This window comes from Oncorhynchus tshawytscha, linkage group LG09 (assembly GCF_018296145.1).
Source record: "Oncorhynchus tshawytscha isolate Ot180627B linkage group LG09, Otsh_v2.0, whole genome shotgun sequence".
NCBI classification, from domain to species: domain Eukaryota; kingdom Metazoa; phylum Chordata; class Actinopteri; order Salmoniformes; family Salmonidae; genus Oncorhynchus; species Oncorhynchus tshawytscha.
In genome coordinates, this window is record NC_056437.1 from 14,767,938 (window position 1) to 14,787,213 (window position 19,276).

Below are 19,276 nucleotides of genomic sequence, written 5' to 3' on the forward strand. Positions count from 1 at the left end.
AACATCTTCCAAACCACAGAGGCGTCACAAAAATCTTAAATAGCGATAAAATAAATCACTTACCTTTGAAGATCTTCCTCTGTTTGCAATCGCAAGGGTTCCAGCTACACAACAAATTGGCGTTTTGTTCGATAAAGTCTTTCTTTATATCCCAAAAAAGTCATTTTAGTTGGTGCGTTTTTTTCAGTAATCCACCCGTTCCACTCGTTGATCATGCAGACAAAGGAATCCAAAAAGTTAGCAATAAACTTCATCCTAACAAGTCAAACAACGTTTCTAATCAAGCCTCAGGTACACTATGTAAATAAACGATAACATTTAATACAGAATGTAGTATGTTCAATTCCGGACATAAATAACGAAGTACGCGCCCTCATCCACGAGCGCCACAAGACTACAGTCCAAATGAGAGCCACCTTGAAAAACTACAACTTCTAACTAATTTTTCAAAAAACAAGCCTGAAACCGTTTCTAAAGACTTGACATCTAGTGGAAGCCATAGGAACTGCAATCTGGGAGGAATTACTTTGAATATCCCACAGACAAGTATTTGAATGGACTGTGACCTCCAAAAAAAAATATTCTGGGTGGATTCTCCTCGGGTTGTTGCCTGCCGTATCAATTCTGTTATACTCACAAACAATATTTTAATAGTTTTAGAAACTTCTGAATGTTCTCTATCCAATGCTACCATATGCATATCCTAGCTTCTGGGCCTGAGTAACAGGCAGTTTACTTTGGGCACGTCAGTCATCCAAACTTCAGAATACTGCCATCTAGCCTTAACTTAAACAGCTTAGTTAATTCAAAGAAAATGATGTCATGGCTTTAGAATCTTCTGATAGGCTAATTGACATAATTTGAGTCAATTGGAGGTGTACATGTGGATGTATTTCAAGGCCTCCCTTCAACCTCAGTGCCTCTTTGTCTGGTTCATCCTTGGGAGCAATTTCCCAACACCTGTAGGTACCACGTTCATCTATACAAACAATAGTATGCAAGTATAAACACCATGGGACAACGCAGCCATCATACCGCTCAGGAAGGAGACGCTTTCTGTCTCCTAGAGATGAACGTACTTCGATGCGAAAAGTACAAATCAATCCCAGAACAACAGCGAAATACCTTGTGAAGATGCTGGAGGAAATAGGTACAAAAGTATCTATATCCACAGTAAAACGAGTCCTATATCAACATAACCTGAAAGGCCACTCAGCAAGGAAGAAGCCACTGCTCCAAAACCGCCCAAAAAAGCCAGACTACGGTTTGCAACTGCACATGGGACAAAGATTGTAGTTTTTGGAGAAATGTCCTCTGGTCTGATGAAACAAAAATAGAACTGTTTGGCCATAATGACCGTCGTTATGTTTGGAGGAAGAAGGGGGAAGCTTGCAAGCCAAAGAACACCATCCCAACCGTGAAGCACGGGGGTGGCAGCATCATGTTGTGGGGGTGCTTTGCTGCAGGAGGGACTGATGCACTTCAATAAATAGATGGCGTCATGAGGAAGGAAAATGATGTGGATATATTGAAGCAACATGATATATTGAAGCAACATCTCAAGACATCAGTCAAGAAGTTAAAGCTTGGTCGCAAATGGGTCTTCCAAATGGACAATGACCCCAAGCATACTGTAACGTACTGGGTGTAGTGGGTGAGAAGTCAGGCGCAGAAAGTTCAGGGTAGAGCTATATTTAATGCACAAAACGACGAACATAAGCCAACCCCACGAAAACACAGGGCGCACAACAAAACAAATGCCCCAAACACGGGGACTTAAACTGTCCAGCAAAACCCACGAAATGGGAAACGCACAACCCACAGACGTGCACACAAGTTACACAAAACAATCCCGCAAAAAGAGCAGGTGGGCCTACTGGTAAATAAAGCCAGACTAATCAGCCTAAAACACAAACAGGTGAAACCAATAAACAGAAAGGGGAAAAAGGATCAGTGGCAGCTAGTAGGCCGGTGACGACGACCGCCGAGTGCCACCCGGACAGGAAGGGGAGCTACCTTCGGAAGGAGTCGTGACACATACTTCCAAAGTTGTGGCAAAATGGCTTACAGACAACAAAGTCAAGGTATTGGAGTGGCCATCACAAAACTCTGACCTCAATCCTATAGAAAATTTGTGGGCAGAACTGAAAAAGTGAGTGCGAGCAAAGAGGCCTACAAACATGACTCAGTTATGAAATTAATAAAAGCTGAAATAAATCATTCTCTCTACTATAATTCTGACATTTCACATTCTTAAAATAAAGTGATGATCCTAACTGACCTAAAACAGGGAATTTTAGGATTAAATTACAAGGATTAAATGTAATGAATTGTGAATAACTGAATTTAAATCTATTAGGTGTATTTATTTAACCAGGTAGGCCAGTTGAGAACAAGTTCTCATTTACAACTGAGAACTGGCCAGGATAAAGCAAAGCAGTGCGACAAAAATAACAACAGAGTTACACGTGATAAACAAACGTATAGTCAGTAACACAATAGAAAAATCTATGTGCAGTGTGTGCAAATGTAGTAAGGTTAGGGAGGTAAGGCAAAAAATAGGCCATAGTGGCGAAGTAATTACAATTTAGCATTAACACTGGAGTGATACATGTGCAGATGATGATGTGCAAGTAGAGATACTGAGGTGCAAAAGAGCAAAAAAAGAAATAACAGTATAGGGATGAGGTAGTGTGTATGTGTGGGTGTTGCTATGGTTACCAGTGAGCCTAGATAAGGCGGGGCTTTACCTAGCAAAGACTTATAGACCTGGAGCCAGTGGGTTTCGCCGCGAATATGTAGCGAGGGTCAGCCAACAAGAGCATACAGGTCGCAGTGGTGGGTAGTATATGTGGCTTTGTTGACAAAACGGATGGCACTGTGATAGACTACATCCAATTTGCTGAGTAGAGTGTTGGAGGCTATTTTGTAAATGACATCGCCAAAGTCAAGGATCGGTAGGATAGTCAGTTTTATGAGGGTATGTTTGGCAGCATGAGTGAAGGATGCTTTGTTGTGAAATAGGAAGCCAATTCTAGATTTAATTTTGGATTGGAGATGCTTAATGTGAGTCTGGAAGGAGAGTTTACAGTCTAACCAGACACCTAGGTATTTGTAGTTGTCCACATATTCTAAGTCAGAACCGTCCAGAGTAGTGATGCTAGGCGGGCTGGCAGCTGCGGGCTGCAATCGGTTGAAGAGCATGCATTTAGTTTTACTAGCATATAAGAGCAGTTGTAGGCCACGGAAGGAGTGTGTGGAGGATATAGGAGTATATATGGCTAATAGATGTGCAGCACAGGAGGTTGGTGACCTCTTAATTGGGATGGACGGGCTCGTGGTAATGGCTGGACCGGAATTGGGGGAATGATATCAAATACATCAAACAAATGGTTTCCATGTGTTTTTGATGCCATTCCATTTGCTCCGTTCCAAGCATTATTATGAGGAGTTCGCATCTAGGTAGACTCCAATGATGTGTAACATCCAAATAATGTGAGTATAATGTGTAAATCAGGCAGATAATTATACTGTCCCCTCTGTGTGTTCCAGGCGTTCACAGGGAACAGTAATGCAGACAGTGTGGTGCAGTTTAAACTGCAGCAGCCAGTCTTCGCCAGGTTCCTGCGGTTACTTCCTCTAGATTGGAACCCCAACGGGAGGATAGGTCTGAGACTGGAAGCCTATGGATGCCCTTACAGTAAGTACAACCAGTGGAGTTTGACAGGACATCATTACCTCTAAACAGATATGGGCAACTCCCTAAAGTCCCCCAGATCAATTTCCCCCCTATATACAGTATATATAATGCATTCAGTATTTAGACCCCTTGATTTTTTCCACATTTTGTTACGTTACAGCCTTATTCTAAAATTGATTGAATTAAGAAAAAAAAACTATCAATCTACACACAATGCCCCATAATGACAAAAGGGAAAAGTGATTTTTAGAAATGTTTGAGGGCTCAGGGCCAGACCCAGATGCAGACACGGGAGGCAGATGGTTTGAGTATTTGATATGTATAAGTTCCAAAAAGGGTAGGCAAGAGAATGGTCGTGGACAGGCCAAGGGTCAAAACCGGATCAGAGTCCAGGAGGTATAGAGTGGCAGGCAAGCTCGAGGTCAGGGCAGGCAGGCGGGTATGGAGTCCAGAAAACAGGCAAGTGTCAAAACCGGGAGGACTAGCAAAAGAGAGAATAGCAAAGCAGGAGCACGGGAAAAACGTGCTGGTTGACTTGAAAAAGACAAGACGAACTGGCACAGAGAGACAGGAATCACCGGGTTAATTACACTGGGGAATATAATCGGAACCTGGAGGGGGTGGAGACAATCACAAGGACAGGTGACACAGATCAGGGCGTGACAGTAACCCCCCCTAGGGGCACCACTTGGTGTCCTACCTGGGCGCATACCTGGCTGACCGAGGTACCGGCGGTGAAAATTGGCGATGAAAACTGGGTCAAGGATGTCTTTAGCAGGAACCAAGCACCTCTCCTCCGGGCCATAACCCTCCCAGTCAACCAGGTACTGGAAACCCCTGCCCTGTGGTCGAACCCTCAGGATGCGTCTCACCGTATACGCTGGCTGGCCATCGAATACCCGGCGGGGAAGGATGGGCCTAGAAACAGAAGACAGAGGACTGTGAGACAAGGGCTTAATCCTGGAAACATGAAAAGTAGGGTGAACACAGAGGGTACGGGGCAACAACATATGGACAGAAGTGGGACTAATGACTCTAGAAATGGGGAAAGGACCAATGAAATGGGGGGAAAGTTTACGGGATTCTACCCGGAGGGGTAGGTCCCGAGTGGACAACATACCCTCTGCCTGACCCAATAGCGAGGAGCCAGAGTCCGGTGGTGTTCCGCTTGTCAACGATACCTGGAGGTAGTCTTGAGAAGAACTGCCCGAGCTCTTCTCCAGGTACACCGATTGCGGCGGACGAACATCTCTGCTGAATGTATGTTGACCTCCACTTCTTGCTCTGGAAAGAGCGGGGGCTGATACCCTATGGAGCATTCGAAGGGGGATAGTCCAGTAGCCGAGCAGGGGAGAGTGTTCCTGGCATATTCCACCCAGACCAGTTGCCAACTCCAGGTGGTGGGGTTACTGGTAACAAGACACCGGAGTGCCGTCTCCATATCTTGATTTGCTCGATAGAGGGGAGCCGCCAGGTTGCTGTGGCCCCGAATGAAACTGCGATAGAAATGAGCAAAACCCAGTAACCATTGGAGCTGCACCCTGGACGTGGGCTGTGACCAATCCACCACCACCCTCACCTTCTCTGGATCCATCTGTACATTCCCCTCAGGTATAATGTATCCTAGAAAGGAGATAGTGGAGCGGTGGAACTCACACTTCCCTGGAGAGGTTCAAAAGCTGAGGAGAGGAGTGGTAGAGGGTACCGATTTAAAAGTATATATATATATTGTTGAGACCCTGGTAATCTTTACATGGATGCAGGGTCTTGTCCTTTTTCCCCACAAAGAAGAATCCTGCGGCGGCAGGATAGGCAGAAGGACGAATGCTCCCAACAGCCAGTGAGTCCTCAATGTACTCCTCCATGGCCTTAGTCTCAGATCCGGACAGGGAATAGAGCTGGCCTCTAGGTGGTGTGGTGCCCAGAAGGAGGTCAATAGCACAATCATAGGGATGATGTGGAGGAAGGGAGGTAGCACGAGCTTCGCTGAAAACCTCCAGGATGTCATGATACTCTCCGGGCACGGCAGAGAGATCCGACGCCGTACTTAATCTTGGAGACAGATGTTTCGGGGATGGCTGCGCCGCCTTTGAATGGCAAAATGCGCTCCAACCCAACAGAATGGAACCCGTAGTCCAGTCAATATCTGGGTTGTGTTTTTGGAGCCAAGAAAAAACTAAAACAACAGGTATGTGGGGAGACTCAATGAGGAGGAGCTGAATTGACTCACTGTGGTTTCCAGATACCCGCATATTTAGGGGAATTCTGCTGTGGGTGACTCTACCAATGGCGCGACCGATCCAGTGCCCTGGCATCCATGGGAACAGAGAGGAGTTGAGTATTGATACCCAGTTCTGATACCAGGGTAGCGTCCATAAAACCCTAATCTGCCCCAGAGTCAATAAGCACCCGGAGAGACTTATACTGGTCTGCCCACAGCAAGCTCACAGAAAAATGAGTATGGGTAATGGGACTTTTACTGGGAACTGTGTGCTTGTACCTACTAAGGTGTCTGGTCTCTTAACTGGGCAGGTGGCTATATAATGTCCTACAGCTCCACAATACAGACAGCAATTGGAGCTTAGCCTGCGGGAATGTTCCCTAGGTGATAACCTAGTCTTTCCCAGTTGCCTAGGTTCTGGTGTGTCAGACTCACTCGTCATTGATGATTCTCGAGGAGGCTCGGGTGGCTTCAGATCCTCTCTGAAAAATATCCTTTGAGGACTTCCAGATACCTTCGACGATGAGCGAGCCACTGTGGATGAACGAGTGTGACCCAGGCCAGACCTCCTCTCACTACTGCATTCCCTTAGCCGCCCATCAATTCTAATGGTGAGGGCAATGAGGGAATCAAAGTCCACCGGCAATTCCCGAGCAGCTAGCTCATCCTTTATCACCTCAGATAGTCCGTGAAGGAAGGTATCGAAAAAGGGACTCAGGATTCCAGGCACTCTCGGGCCAATGTGCAAAAATCAACAGCGTAGTCTGCCACACGATGGGAATCTTGATGTAATTCAAGACGTTTAGGGGCCACCTCTCTCCCGGATACCGGAGAATTGAACACCTTCCTCACCTCTGCCATGAAATCCTCCAGATGATGACAAATGACGGATTGTTGCTCCCAAACAGCCATCGCCCAGGAGAGCGCCCTTCGCGACATTAATGTAATAATATATGCTATCTTAGATTGGTCCGAAGGGAACGAAGATGACTGTAGCTCAAAAATAAGGGAGCATTGAGAATGAGAACCCCGGCAGGTACCAGGATCCCCAAAGTAAGGCTCCGGAGGAGGTAAGCGGGGTTTGCGGGGAGCCGAAGTAGGCTGTACAAACTCAGCACTCATAGAGAAAAAGTTACTGGGTGGTTTGGGGTTCTCAGAGGTGGAAGCTTGCCTATGAGCTAACTCCCTGATTTGCTCCATTATAGCCTTAAACCCCTGGTCGTAGCATTCCGTCAGGGAACGAAGCCCTTCCTGAAGTAGCTCCTCATGCCTCCCAGTCGTGGCTCCCTGCAGGGAGACAGCGTGGCGGAGCTGGTCCAGGTCTGCTGGGTCTGTCGTGGCCAGTTCGTACTATAAGGGCTCAGGGCCAGACCCAGATGCAGACACGGGAGGAAGATGGTTTGAGTATTTTATATTTATTAGTTCCAAAAAGGTAGGCAAGAGAATGGTCATGAACAGACAAAAGGTCAAAACCAGATCAGGAGGTACAGAGTGGCAGGCAGGCTCGAGGTCAGGGCAGGCAGACTGGTCAGGCAGGCAGGCGGGTACGGAGTCCAGAAAACAGGCAATGGTCAAACCGGGAGGACTAGCAAATGCGAGAATAGCAAAGCAGGAGCATGGGAAAAACAGACTGGTTGACTTGAAAAAGACAAGACGAACTGGCACAGAGAGACAGGAATCACCGGGTTCATTACACTGGGGAAAATAATCGGAACCTGGAGGGAGTGGAGACAATCACAAGGACAGGTGACACAGATCAGGGCGTGACAATTTTTGCAAATATCTAAAAATAAAAAACAGAAATACCTTATTTTCTTAAGTATTCAGACCCGTTGCTATGTGTAGGTGAGGATTTGTGGTAGACTGTATTCTTTAGGTTTTACTTGATGTGTTTGCTCCCATGTGCTGGTAAGGGCACAGATGACAAACAGGTAGGATTCCACTTGTGGTGGTTTAATAACGCTGAAGATCCACAGGCACGGAACAGCACCGCACAGTTTATGTAGTGTGGATGGACTAAGGCACTTAGTGGTTAGGCAACTTGCTTCAACCAAAGTGTGTGTGTGTGATCTGCAAGTACAGAGATTCGTAAAGATACATTAGTGAATGACAGACTACAATTTCCAATTCACATCTCTTATAAACAATATGCATGGATATAACATGACTATGATGACGTAATGCTACAGTGGGGAGAACAAGTATTTGATACACTGCCGATTTTGCAGGTTTTCCTACTTACAAAGCATGAACAGGTCTGTAATTTTTATCATAGGTACACTTCAACTGTGAGAGACGGAATCTAAAACAAAAATACAGAAAATCACATTGTATGATTTTTAAGTAATGAATTTGCATGACGTAAGTATTTGATCACCTATCAACCAGTAAGACTTCCGCCTCTCACAGACCTGTTAGTTTTTCTTTAAGAAGCCCTCCTGTTCTCCACTCATTACCTGTATTAACTGCACCTGTTTGAACTCGTTACCTGTATAAAAGACACCTGTCCATACACTCAATCAAACAGACTCCAACCTCTCCACAATGGCCAAGACCAGTGAGCTGTGTAAGGACATCAGGGATAAAATTGTAGACCTGCACAAGGCTGGGATGGGCTACAGGACAATAGGCAAGCAGCTTGGTGAGAAGGTAAAAACTGTTGGCGCAATTATTAGAAAATGGAAGAGGTTCAAGATGACGGTCAATCACCCTCGGTCTGGGGCTCCATGCAAGATCTCACCTAGTGGGGCATCAATGATCATGAGGAAGGTGAGGGATCAGCCCAGAACTACACGGCAGGACCTGGTCAAACCATTAGTAACACACTACGCCGTCATGGATTAAAATCCTGCAGCGCATGCAAGGTCCCCCTGCTCAAGCCAGCGCATGTCCAGGCCCATCTGAAGTTTGCCAATGACCATCTGTATGATCCAGAGGTCATGTGGTATGATGAGACAAAAATTTAGCTTTTTGGTCTAAACTCCACTTGCCGTGTTTGGAGGAAAAAGAAGGATGAGTACAACCCCAAGAACACCATCCCAACCGTGAAGCATGGAGGTGGAAACATCATTCTTTGGGGATGCTTTTCTGCAAAGGGGACAGGACGACTGCACCGTATTGAGGGGAGGATGGATGGGGCCATGTATCGCGAGATCTTGGCCAACAACCACCTTCCCTCAGTAAGAGCATTGAAGATGGGTCGTGGCTGGGTCTTCCAGCATGACAACGACCCGAAACACACAGCCAGGGCAACTAAGGAGTGGCTCCGTAAGAAGCATCTCAAGGTCCTGGAGTGGCCTAGCCAGTCTCCAGACCTGAACCCAATAGAAACTCTTTGGAGGGAGCTGAAAGTCCGTATTGCCCAGCGACAGCCCCGAAACCTGAAGGATCTGGAGAAGGTCTGTATGGAGGAGTGGGCCAAAATCCCTGCTGCAGTGTGTGCAAACCTGGTCAAGAACTACAGGAAATGTATGATCCTTGTAATTGCAAACAAACGTTTCTGTACCAAATATTAAGTTCTGCTTTTCTACTGTACCAAATACTTATGTCATGCAATAAAATGCAAATTAATTACTTAAAAATCATACAATGTGATTTTCTGGATTTTTGTTTTAGATTCTGCCTCTCACAGTTGAAGTGTACCTATGATAAATATTACAGACCTCTACATGCTTTGTAAGTAGGAAAACCTGCAAAATCGGCAGTGTATCAAATACTTGTTCTCCCCACTGTATACAGGACCATATAGTGCAATACAACGTGACTGTGACTGCACTAATTTGAGAATAAATAATTTTATTTATCACTTGCGGTACAACAGATGTAGACGGAACCCCTAACCAGACAACATTCCGCTGAAAAAACTCGGCAAACTATACTTTTGCATCTACTTTGTGCATGACACAAGTAATTTCTCACAAAATTGTTGAAATTATTTCATTTATAATTCAAATATTTTTTTACATTAAATATGTCACTTTCACGCATTAACAAATCCAATACAGCAAATGAAAGAAACTTCTAGTTAATCTACCCATCGTGTCCGATTAAAAAAATGCTTTACAGCGAAAGCACAACATATGATTGTTAGATCACCGCAAGTCAAAAAAACACACAGCCATTTTTCCATGCAAAGATAGACACAAAAAGCAGAAATATCGACAAAATTAATCACTAACCTTTGATGATCTTCATCAGATGACCCTCATAGGACATCATGTTACACAATACATGTATGTTTTGTTCGATAATGTGCATATTTATATCCAAAAATCTTAGTTTACATTGGCGCGTTACGTGCAGTAATGTTTTGATTCCAAAACATCCTGTGATTTTGAAGAAATACTCATAACATTGATCAAATTGATAAAAGATACAAGTGTTATTCACATAATTAAAGACAGACTTCTCCTTAATGCAACCGCTGTGTCCGATTTCAAAAAAACTTTACAGAAAAAGCATAATCTGAGAACGGCGCTCAGAGCCCAATCCAGCCAGAGATATATCCGCTATGTTGGAGTCAACAGAAGTTAGAAATAACACTATAAATATTCACTTACCTTTGATGATCTTCATCAGAAGGCACTCCCAGGAATCCCAGTTCGACAATAAATGACTGAAAAGCACTGGAACGAGAGCTAACTCTCTCGTGACCGCGCGTCATGAGACCAAGGCACTCTGCCAGACCATTGATTCAAACAGGTCTCATGAGCCCCTCCTTTATAGTAGAATCCTCAAACAAGTTTCTAAAGACGGTTGACATCTAGTGGAAGCTGTAGGAAGTGCAACTTGACTCCTTAGACACTGTGTATTCGGTAGGCCAAGCTTTGAAAAACTACAAACCTCAGAGTTCCCACTTCCTGGTGGATTTGTCTCAGGTTTTCGTCTGCCATATGAGTTCTGTTATACTCACAGACATCTTTCAAACAGTTTTTGAAACTTTGGAGTGTTTTCTAGCCAATACTACTAATAATATGCATATATTAGCATCTGGGACAGAGTAGGAGGCAGTTCACTCTGGGCACGCTATTCATCCAAAAGCGAAAATGCTGCCCACTGTCCCAAAAAGGTTAAAGAGCAGCAGTAAAATAACAATAGCGATGCTATAAACAGGTGGCACCGGTACAGATTCAGTGTTTGGGGGCACCGGTTAGTCAAGGTAATTGAGGTAATATATATATGTAGCTAGAGTTATTAAAGTGACTATGCATAGATAATAATAATAATAAAAGAGTAGCAGCGGTGTAAAGGGGGGGCAATGCAAATTGTCCTTGGAAGACATTTGATTAGATGTTGAGGAGTCTAATGGCTTGGGGATAGAAGCTGTTTAGAAGCTTCTTGGACCTAGACTTGGCGCTCCGGTACCACTTGCCATACGGTATCAGAGAGAACAGTTTTTCTTAGACAATTTCTAGGGCCTTCCTCTAAAGACCTCGACATAACATATTGGCTTGTTGGGAGGAGTTGGAGAAGCCTGGATTTCACTCTTTAATTTGAGTTTAGAGGTCCGGGATGGCAGGAAGCTTGGCCCCAGTGATGTACTGGGCCATACACACTACCCTCTGTAGTTCCTTGCGATCGGAGGCCGAGCAGTTGCCATACCAGGCAGTGATGCTCTCGATGGTGCAGTTGAAGAGACTTTTGAGGATCTGAGGACCCATGCAAAATATTTTCAGTCTCCTGAGGGGGAATAGGTTTTGTCGTGCCCTCGTCACGAATATCTTGGTGTGCTGTGGACACCAAGGAACTTGAAGCTCTCAACCTGCTCCACTACCGCCCAGTCAATGAGAATGGGGATGTGCTCAGTCCTCCTTTTCCTGTAGTCCACAATCATCTCAATTGTTTTGATCACATTGAGGGAGTGTTTGTTGTCCTGGCACCACACGGCCAGTCTCTGATGTTCTCCCTGTAGAATGTCTCGTCGTTGTCTGTGATCAGGCCTACCACTGTTGTGTCGTTGGCAAACTTAATGATGGTATTGGATTCATGCCTGGCCGTGCAGTCATGAGTGAACAGGGAGTACAGGAGGGGACGGAGCCCGCACCTCTGAGTGACCACCGTGTTGAGGATCAGAGTGGGGGATGTGTTGTTACCTACCCTTACCACCTGGGGGCGGCCCGTCAGGAGGTCCAGGATCCAGCTGCAGAGGGAGGTGTTTAGTCCCAGGGTCCTTAGCTTAGTGATAAGCTTTGAGGGCAGTATGGTGTTGAACGCTGAGCTGTAGTCAATGAATAGTAGTCTCACATAGGTGTTCCTTTTGTCCAGGTGGGAAAGGGCAGTGTGGAGTGCAATAGAGATTGCATCATCTGTAGATCTGAGTAGGCGGTATGCAAATTGGAGTGGGTCTAGGGTTCTGGATAATGGTGTTGATGTGATCCATGGCCAACCTTTCAAAGCACTTCATGGCTGCAGACATGAGTGCACGGGTCGGTAGTCATTTAGGCAGATTACCTTAGTGTTCTTGGGCATATGGACTATGGTTGTCTGCTTGAAACATGTTGGAATTACAGACATGTTGAAAGTGTAATTGAAGACACTTGCCAGTTGGTCAGCGCATGCTCATAGTGCACGTCCTGGTAATCCGTCTGGCCCTGCGGCCTTGTGAATGTTGACCTTTTTAAAGGTCTTACTCACATCGGCTGTGGAGAGCTTGATCACACAGTCTTCCGGAACAGCTGATGCTCTCATGCATGTTTGTGTTACTTGCCTCGAAGCAAGCATATAAGTAATTTAGCTTGTCTGGTTGGCTTGTGTCACTTAGCAGGTCTCACCTGTGCTTCCCTTTGTAGTCTGTAATAGTTTGCAAGCCCTGCCACATCCGACGAGCGTTGGAGCCGGGGTAGTACTTTTTGAGCTGGATATTGTTGTTCTGATTAAATAAGCAATAAAAACTGGCCTTCTTTAGACTAGTTGAGTATCTGGAGCATCAGCATTTGTGGATTTGATTGAAAATGCCTGAAACAAAGTACTTTCTTCTGAAACTCATCAGTCTATTCTTGTTCTGAGAAATGAAAGCTATTCCATGCGAGAAATTGCAAAGAAACTGAAGATCTCGTACAATGCGGTGTACCACTCCCTTCACAGAACAGCTCAAACCGGCTCTAACCAGAATAGAAAGAGGAGTGGGAGGCCCCAGTGCACAACTGAGCAACAGGACAAGTACATTAAAGTGTCTAGTTTGAGAAACAGATGCCTCAGAGGTCCTCAACTGGCAGCTTCATTAAATAGTACCCGCAAAACACCAGTCTCAACGTCAACAGTGAAGAGGCGACTACGGATGCTGGCCTTCTAGTCAGAGTTGCAAAGAAAAAGCCATATCTCTGTCCAGTTTCTGTGTTCTTTTGCCCATCCTAATCTTTTATTTTTATTGGCCAGTCCGAGATATGGCAATGCACTGGGGGACATTATCCTATACCAATATAGGGTTAATGATATAATAACCAAAACAGAGGTAGCCAGCTCACAATTGCTAGCTCGCAGTTGAAACTACTAATTAGCATAACCATAAATATGACATTATCTTCACAGAGTGCATCTTCAGACAAGATATGAAATATGTACTAACATGGCTAACACAATGAAAGCTAACTGGTGGGAAAACACAAGGATGGCTGGAACTTTCTCTCACTTGACTACTCACGAGCTGACCTTCTCTGAGCTGGAGATAACACAGTATGCTCTGCTCCACTTCACTGGTGGGCGGAGCTCCAGCTCTGATATGACGAACTAACATTATTGAAATGATTACCTACAAATCAAATCAAATCAAATCAAATTTATTTATATAGCCCTTCGTACATCAGCTGATATCTCAAAGTGCTGTACAGAAACCCAGCCTAAAACCCCAAACAGCAAGCAATGCAGGTGTAGAAGCACGGTGGCTAGGAAAAACTCCCTAGAAAGGCCAAAACCTAGGAAGAAACCTAGAGAGGAACCAGGCTATGTGGGGTGGCCAGTCCTCTTCTGGCTGTGCCGGGTGGAGATTATAACAGAACATGGCCAAGATGTTCAAATGTTCATAAATGACCAGCATGGTCGAATAATAATAAGGCAGAACAGTTGAAACTGGAGCAGCAGCACAGTCAGGTGGAAGTTGAAACTGGAGCAGCAGCATGGCCAGGTGGACTGGGGACAGCAAGGAGTCATCATGTCAGGTAGTCCTGGGGCATGGTCCTAGGGCTCAGGTCAGTTGAAACTGGAACAGCAGCATGGCCAGGTGGACTGGGGACAGCAAGGAGTCATCATGTCAGGTAGTCCTGGAGCTCAGGTCCTAGGGCTCAGGTCCTCCGAGAGAGAGAAAGAAAGAGAGAAGGAGAGAATTAGAGAACGCACACTTAGATTCACACAGGACACCGAATAGGACAGGAGAAGTACTCCAGATATAACAAACTGACCCCAGCCCCCCGACACATAAACTACTGCAGCATAAATACTGGAGGCTGAGACAGGAGGGGTCAGGAGACACTGTGGCCCCATCCGAGACACTGTGGCCCCATCTTACCCAGACCTAACAGACATGATACGAGATGTGTAGGGGTGTTTAGCCGCTCCATCAACAGAGGATTTGGCTAGGTATAATCACTAATAACAAAAAACTCTAGTCCCGTACATAAATGATGAAAAGGGTTCTCTGCTCAAGTGGAGAAGAGAAGCTGCTGTCCGTAACAGCCTGGCGTAGCTACAGCTCTGATATGATTATCTACAAATACTTCACAGCCTTTTGTACACTATGAGACTCGAAAATTGAGCTAAGGTGCATCCTGTTTCCATTGATAATCCTTCAGATGTTTCTACAACTTGATTGTGGAGTCCACCTGTGGTAAATTCAATTGATTGGACATTATTTGGAAAGGGACACACCTAAGGTCCCACAGTTGACAGTGAATGTCAGAGCAAAAACCAAACCATGAGGATGAAGGAACTGTCCATATAGCTCCGAAACAGGATTGTGTCTAACCACAGATCTGGGGAAGGGTACCAAAACATTTCTGCAGCATTTAAGGTCCCCAAGAACACAGTGACCTCCATCATTCTTAAATGGAAAAAGTTTAGAACCACCAAGACTCTTCCTAGAGCTGTCCGCTAATCCAAACTGAGCAATCTGGGGAAATGGAAGGCATCAGGGTTGACAGAGCTCCAGAGTTCCCCTGTGGAGACGAGAGAAACTTCCAGAAGGATAACCATCTCTGCAGCACTCCACCAATCAGGCCTTTATTGTAGAGTGGCCAGATAGAAGCCACTTCTCAGTAAAAGGTACATTACAGCCTACTTGGAGTTTGCCAATAGGCACCTAAAGGACTCTCAGATAATGGGAAACAAGATTTGCCCTGAATGCCAAGTCTGGAGGAAACCTGGCATCGTCCCTGCGCTGTAGCACGGTGGTGGCAGCATCATGATGTGGAGACTAGTCAGGATTGAGGGAAAGATGAACACAGCAAAGTAAAGATACCCTTGATGATAACCTGCTCCAGAGCGCTCTGGACCTCAGACTGGGGCGAAGGTTCAATTTCCAACAGAAAAATGACCCTAAGCAAAGCCAAGGCAACGCAGGAGTGGCTTCGAAACAAGTCTCTGAATATCCTTGAGTGGCCCAGCTAGAGTCTGGACTTGAACCCGATCGAACATCTCTGAAGAGACCTGAAAATAACTGTGCAGGGACGCTCCCTATCCAACCTGACAGAGTTTGAGAGGATCTGCAGAGAAGAATGGGAGAACCTCCCCCAAATACAGGTGTGCCAAGCTTATAGCGTCATACCCAAGAAGACTTGAGGCTGTAATCGCTGCCAAAATTGATTCAACAATGTGATTTATTTCATTGTTATTCTTTTTTTCATTTGCAGAAATTCTAAACCTGTTTTTCATTATGGGGTATTGTATGTAGATTGATGACGAAAACAAACACTTTTATGCATTTTAGAATAAGGCTGTAATAAGGTTCTGAATACTTTCCGAATATTGTGTGTGTGTACATTATTTTGTTAGACTCTTTCACTCAGATATCATATTAAAAACTGGAAACCTTTCTCTCCACCCTATGGTAAAATGTGTGGAATTGCAGAACATTAGCTGTAAAACTGCACAATTTTCTTTCTGCCCCTTTGAATGTTTTTTTTTTAAATTGCATGACATTAGTTAGACAAGTGCAAAATCTTCTCTCTGCCCCATGGCAAAATGTGTAGAATTGCACCAAACTTATTTTAAAACTGCAACATTTTCTCTATGCCCAATAGCAAAATGTGCAGATTAGCAGGAATTAAACTCTGAAACAAACCCAAAAAATACTTAGGGCCCCTAAAAGGCTAGGGCCGGCTCTGACTGTGGCCCCTCATCAGCCACAGCGGCCCCTCATGATGAGTTCAGATTTTTCATGGTCCCCACCCACATCAAAGTTTTCCATCTTTGCATTATTACAATGAGAATACTGTAATCTGGTTGTATTGACTTTGTTGCATATGTCCAGTATTAAACAATGCTAGGGAAGGACTGTACGTGTACTAACTGCATGCTCTTTTCTGTGGATGAGCCAACAAACAATATGCAAAAGACCCATTTATTTTCTTTTTCATCACTGTTGTCATTTCTGTTTACAGCGAGCATGTCTCACACAGACATCCATATCTGTTATGTCTCACACTGTGGCTCTGTTTCTCCCTCAGTCCAACAACCTGTCCCTGGATTGTTTGTTTTTTAATCAGTCCTCCATTGTAGAGCGGTGATTTATGATGTATATGAAACAAATATATGAATAGTTTTGTGTTCTTTTTGTATGCAGCACTATTGGGAGGAGATGTATTAAATTGTGGATAAGCGAGGACAGAGTGTATGTGTTTTGATATTGTATATTGTGTTTTGAATGATTATACATAAGAGCAGACAGTTTTACTCTTAAAACGATTATTGCCCACGGTTTGTTTATACTTATTTAACTGGCTTTTGGCTATGGAACAGCATTCTGAAGGGTTTATGTTTTAACCCTCAGTGACTGCTACCTGTGCTATAGGTATTATTATTCTGTAATGACCATTTAACAATGTAATTTGTAACCGTGAAAGTAAATGCCAGGGAAATAGGCCTGTAATCCCAAAATGACATATGTTTAAGTATGTCATATTCAACTTACAATGCATTGCAAACAATATCAATAAGGTAAAAGCATAAGATAAATGGTCAGTACTCTCACATTAAAGTCTTATTTAGTCTTTAACCACAGCTCTTCAATCATAATCATGAAAAAGACTGATCTAGTGATTGAAGTGGTTTGATGTGTGACGGACCAAGGCTACCCTGCCTCATTAGAGGCAGTTAAGTAAGGAGAAATTAGCTTTGGCTCTAAATCTCACTCAACCAGCACACACTGGAGCCTATAATGCACATCTAATTGCTAATAAAAACACTGAACGCAATGAATGGCTGCCACTGAGTGTGAATAACGTCTCTACTATTCTCTTCAGTATCCCAGTGGTCAAATCTGGTTGAAATTGGCTCATTACAACCAGCATTACAGCTGATGTTATATCAACAAGTGTTTCCCACTGGGTTTCTGAATAGAATGTCTGCATTTGTTTTCCTGCTGAAGATGAGGGTTGTGATTTTAACTTCTACTATCACAGGTTTGTAATGTAGTCCCTTATAGCTCAGTTGGTAGAGAATGGTGCTTGCAATGCCAGGGTTGTGGGTTTGAGTCCTAAGGGGGACCACTATGAAAATGTATGGACCCAATACTGTAAGTTGCTCTAGATAAGAGCGTCTGCTAAAATATAAACAATTAAATGTAAAGTTTGCAGTGTTGGATTGTACTACCATACTCTACTGTATAATCTTTACTTGTAAATGTGTTGGTTGTACTACTATACTCTGCAGTATAATCTTTACTTGTGAATGTGTTTGTTGTACAGTACTACTATACTCTACTGTACAATCTTTACTTGTGAATGTGTTTGTTGTACAGTACTACTATACTCTACTGTACAATCTTTACTTGTGAATGTGTTGTACAGTACTACTATACTCTACTGTATAATCTTTACTTGTAAATGTGTTGTTTGCAGAGTCTGACGTGGCAAGGTTTGACGGCAGCAGCTGCTTGCTCTACAGATTCAGCCCTAACCCAACATCAAGTCAAACAGCCAAAGACACCATCTCTCTGAAGTTCAAAACCCTGCAGAACTCTGGGACCTTGATACACACAGAGGGACAAGATGATCACACCATCACGCTGGAGTTACACAAAGGAAAACTTTTACTCCATCTCAGAAAAGGTACAGTGGCCTCTAGTACAATCAAATCCATTTATCTCGTATGTCCTTTACGACGTTCACTATACTTTTTTTATGATAAATAGTTTTCACAGTATAGAATGTGTTTGGAGCTGACCCAGTGTTTTAGGGGAATAGCCTACCATAGTATGTTACATCAACTACTATACTTACTACGATGCATAGCAGACAGGGAAAGAAAGTTTCATGTTTACCAGGCATAAGTGGGGCTAAACTTCAGGTGGTGTTATGTTCTCAGCTTGTCAGACTGTCCAAGGCATCAACATATGGTGCACCTCTTAGCAGGACCATCTGTCTGTTGCATACCACTAGGGTTGAGAGAGAGACACCTCTCTATCTTCACAGGGAGGTTAGTACAGTAGATATCCACTAAGCACTATCAGCACACCCACACCCAAACACACACACACACACATACACTGTACTATCAGCACACTAAACATGTCTAATACACAGCAGACCTACACATAATTATTGAGACACTTACGATAACTTAGGACCATAATAAATTCTGCAACTACTGAATGATTTAAGGATACCTTATTGCTGCAATCTGCAGTTTGCTGTATACTGTAGTCGGTTACTTAGGTTATCCAATCCAAAACCCAATAAAGGGTCTTTACTGTGGGATGCTCTGCTATTCATTATTAGTTGAATAAAATGAAAACCCCACAATTTGTCACTGGAATAACGGGATTGTCAACATAATAAGAAGAGGAAATTAAAACAGCAGGTGACAGACTGGACCTGTGCCAAAACAGAATAAAAGGCAAAAAACAATCATAGTTTATCAAACTAGTTGAAGGGATCAAAATTGTCTGCTGCACTTAATCAATCCAAACGGCCATAGGCTACAGTATAACATTTTACACTACATGATGAGTAAGGTCATACTGAAGAGGGTTGTAACTTGTGAGTACACAAACTATTTGAGTGGCCTGGTTTAAACATTTAGTTTTTGGTTGAAGTAGTGATGAACCTGGATAGACCGGTCTCCTTGTCTGATCATCTTCTGCATATTTCAAAAACTCAGTTTATGAGAGTTTAAATCCATTTTTTATTTAACATTTATATATTTAA

The 19,276-nt window shown here is 43.9% G+C and overlaps 1 protein-coding gene across 3 annotated transcripts in view; it reads left to right on the forward strand.

Moving 5' to 3' along the window:
* The window catches only part of cntnap3 (contactin associated protein family member 3), a 193,204-nt gene that overhangs the window by 55,352 nt on the left and 118,576 nt on the right, over positions 1-19,276 (forward strand). For all 3 annotated transcript variants that reach the window (XM_042326590.1, XM_042326591.1, XM_024430942.2), the window contains exons 4-5: positions 3,553-3,700; positions 17,969-18,178. In XM_042326590.1, coding sequence (XP_042182524.1) covers positions 3,553-3,700; positions 17,969-18,178 — 358 coding nt within the window. The remainder of the gene's footprint in view (positions 1-3,552; positions 3,701-17,968; positions 18,179-19,276) is intronic.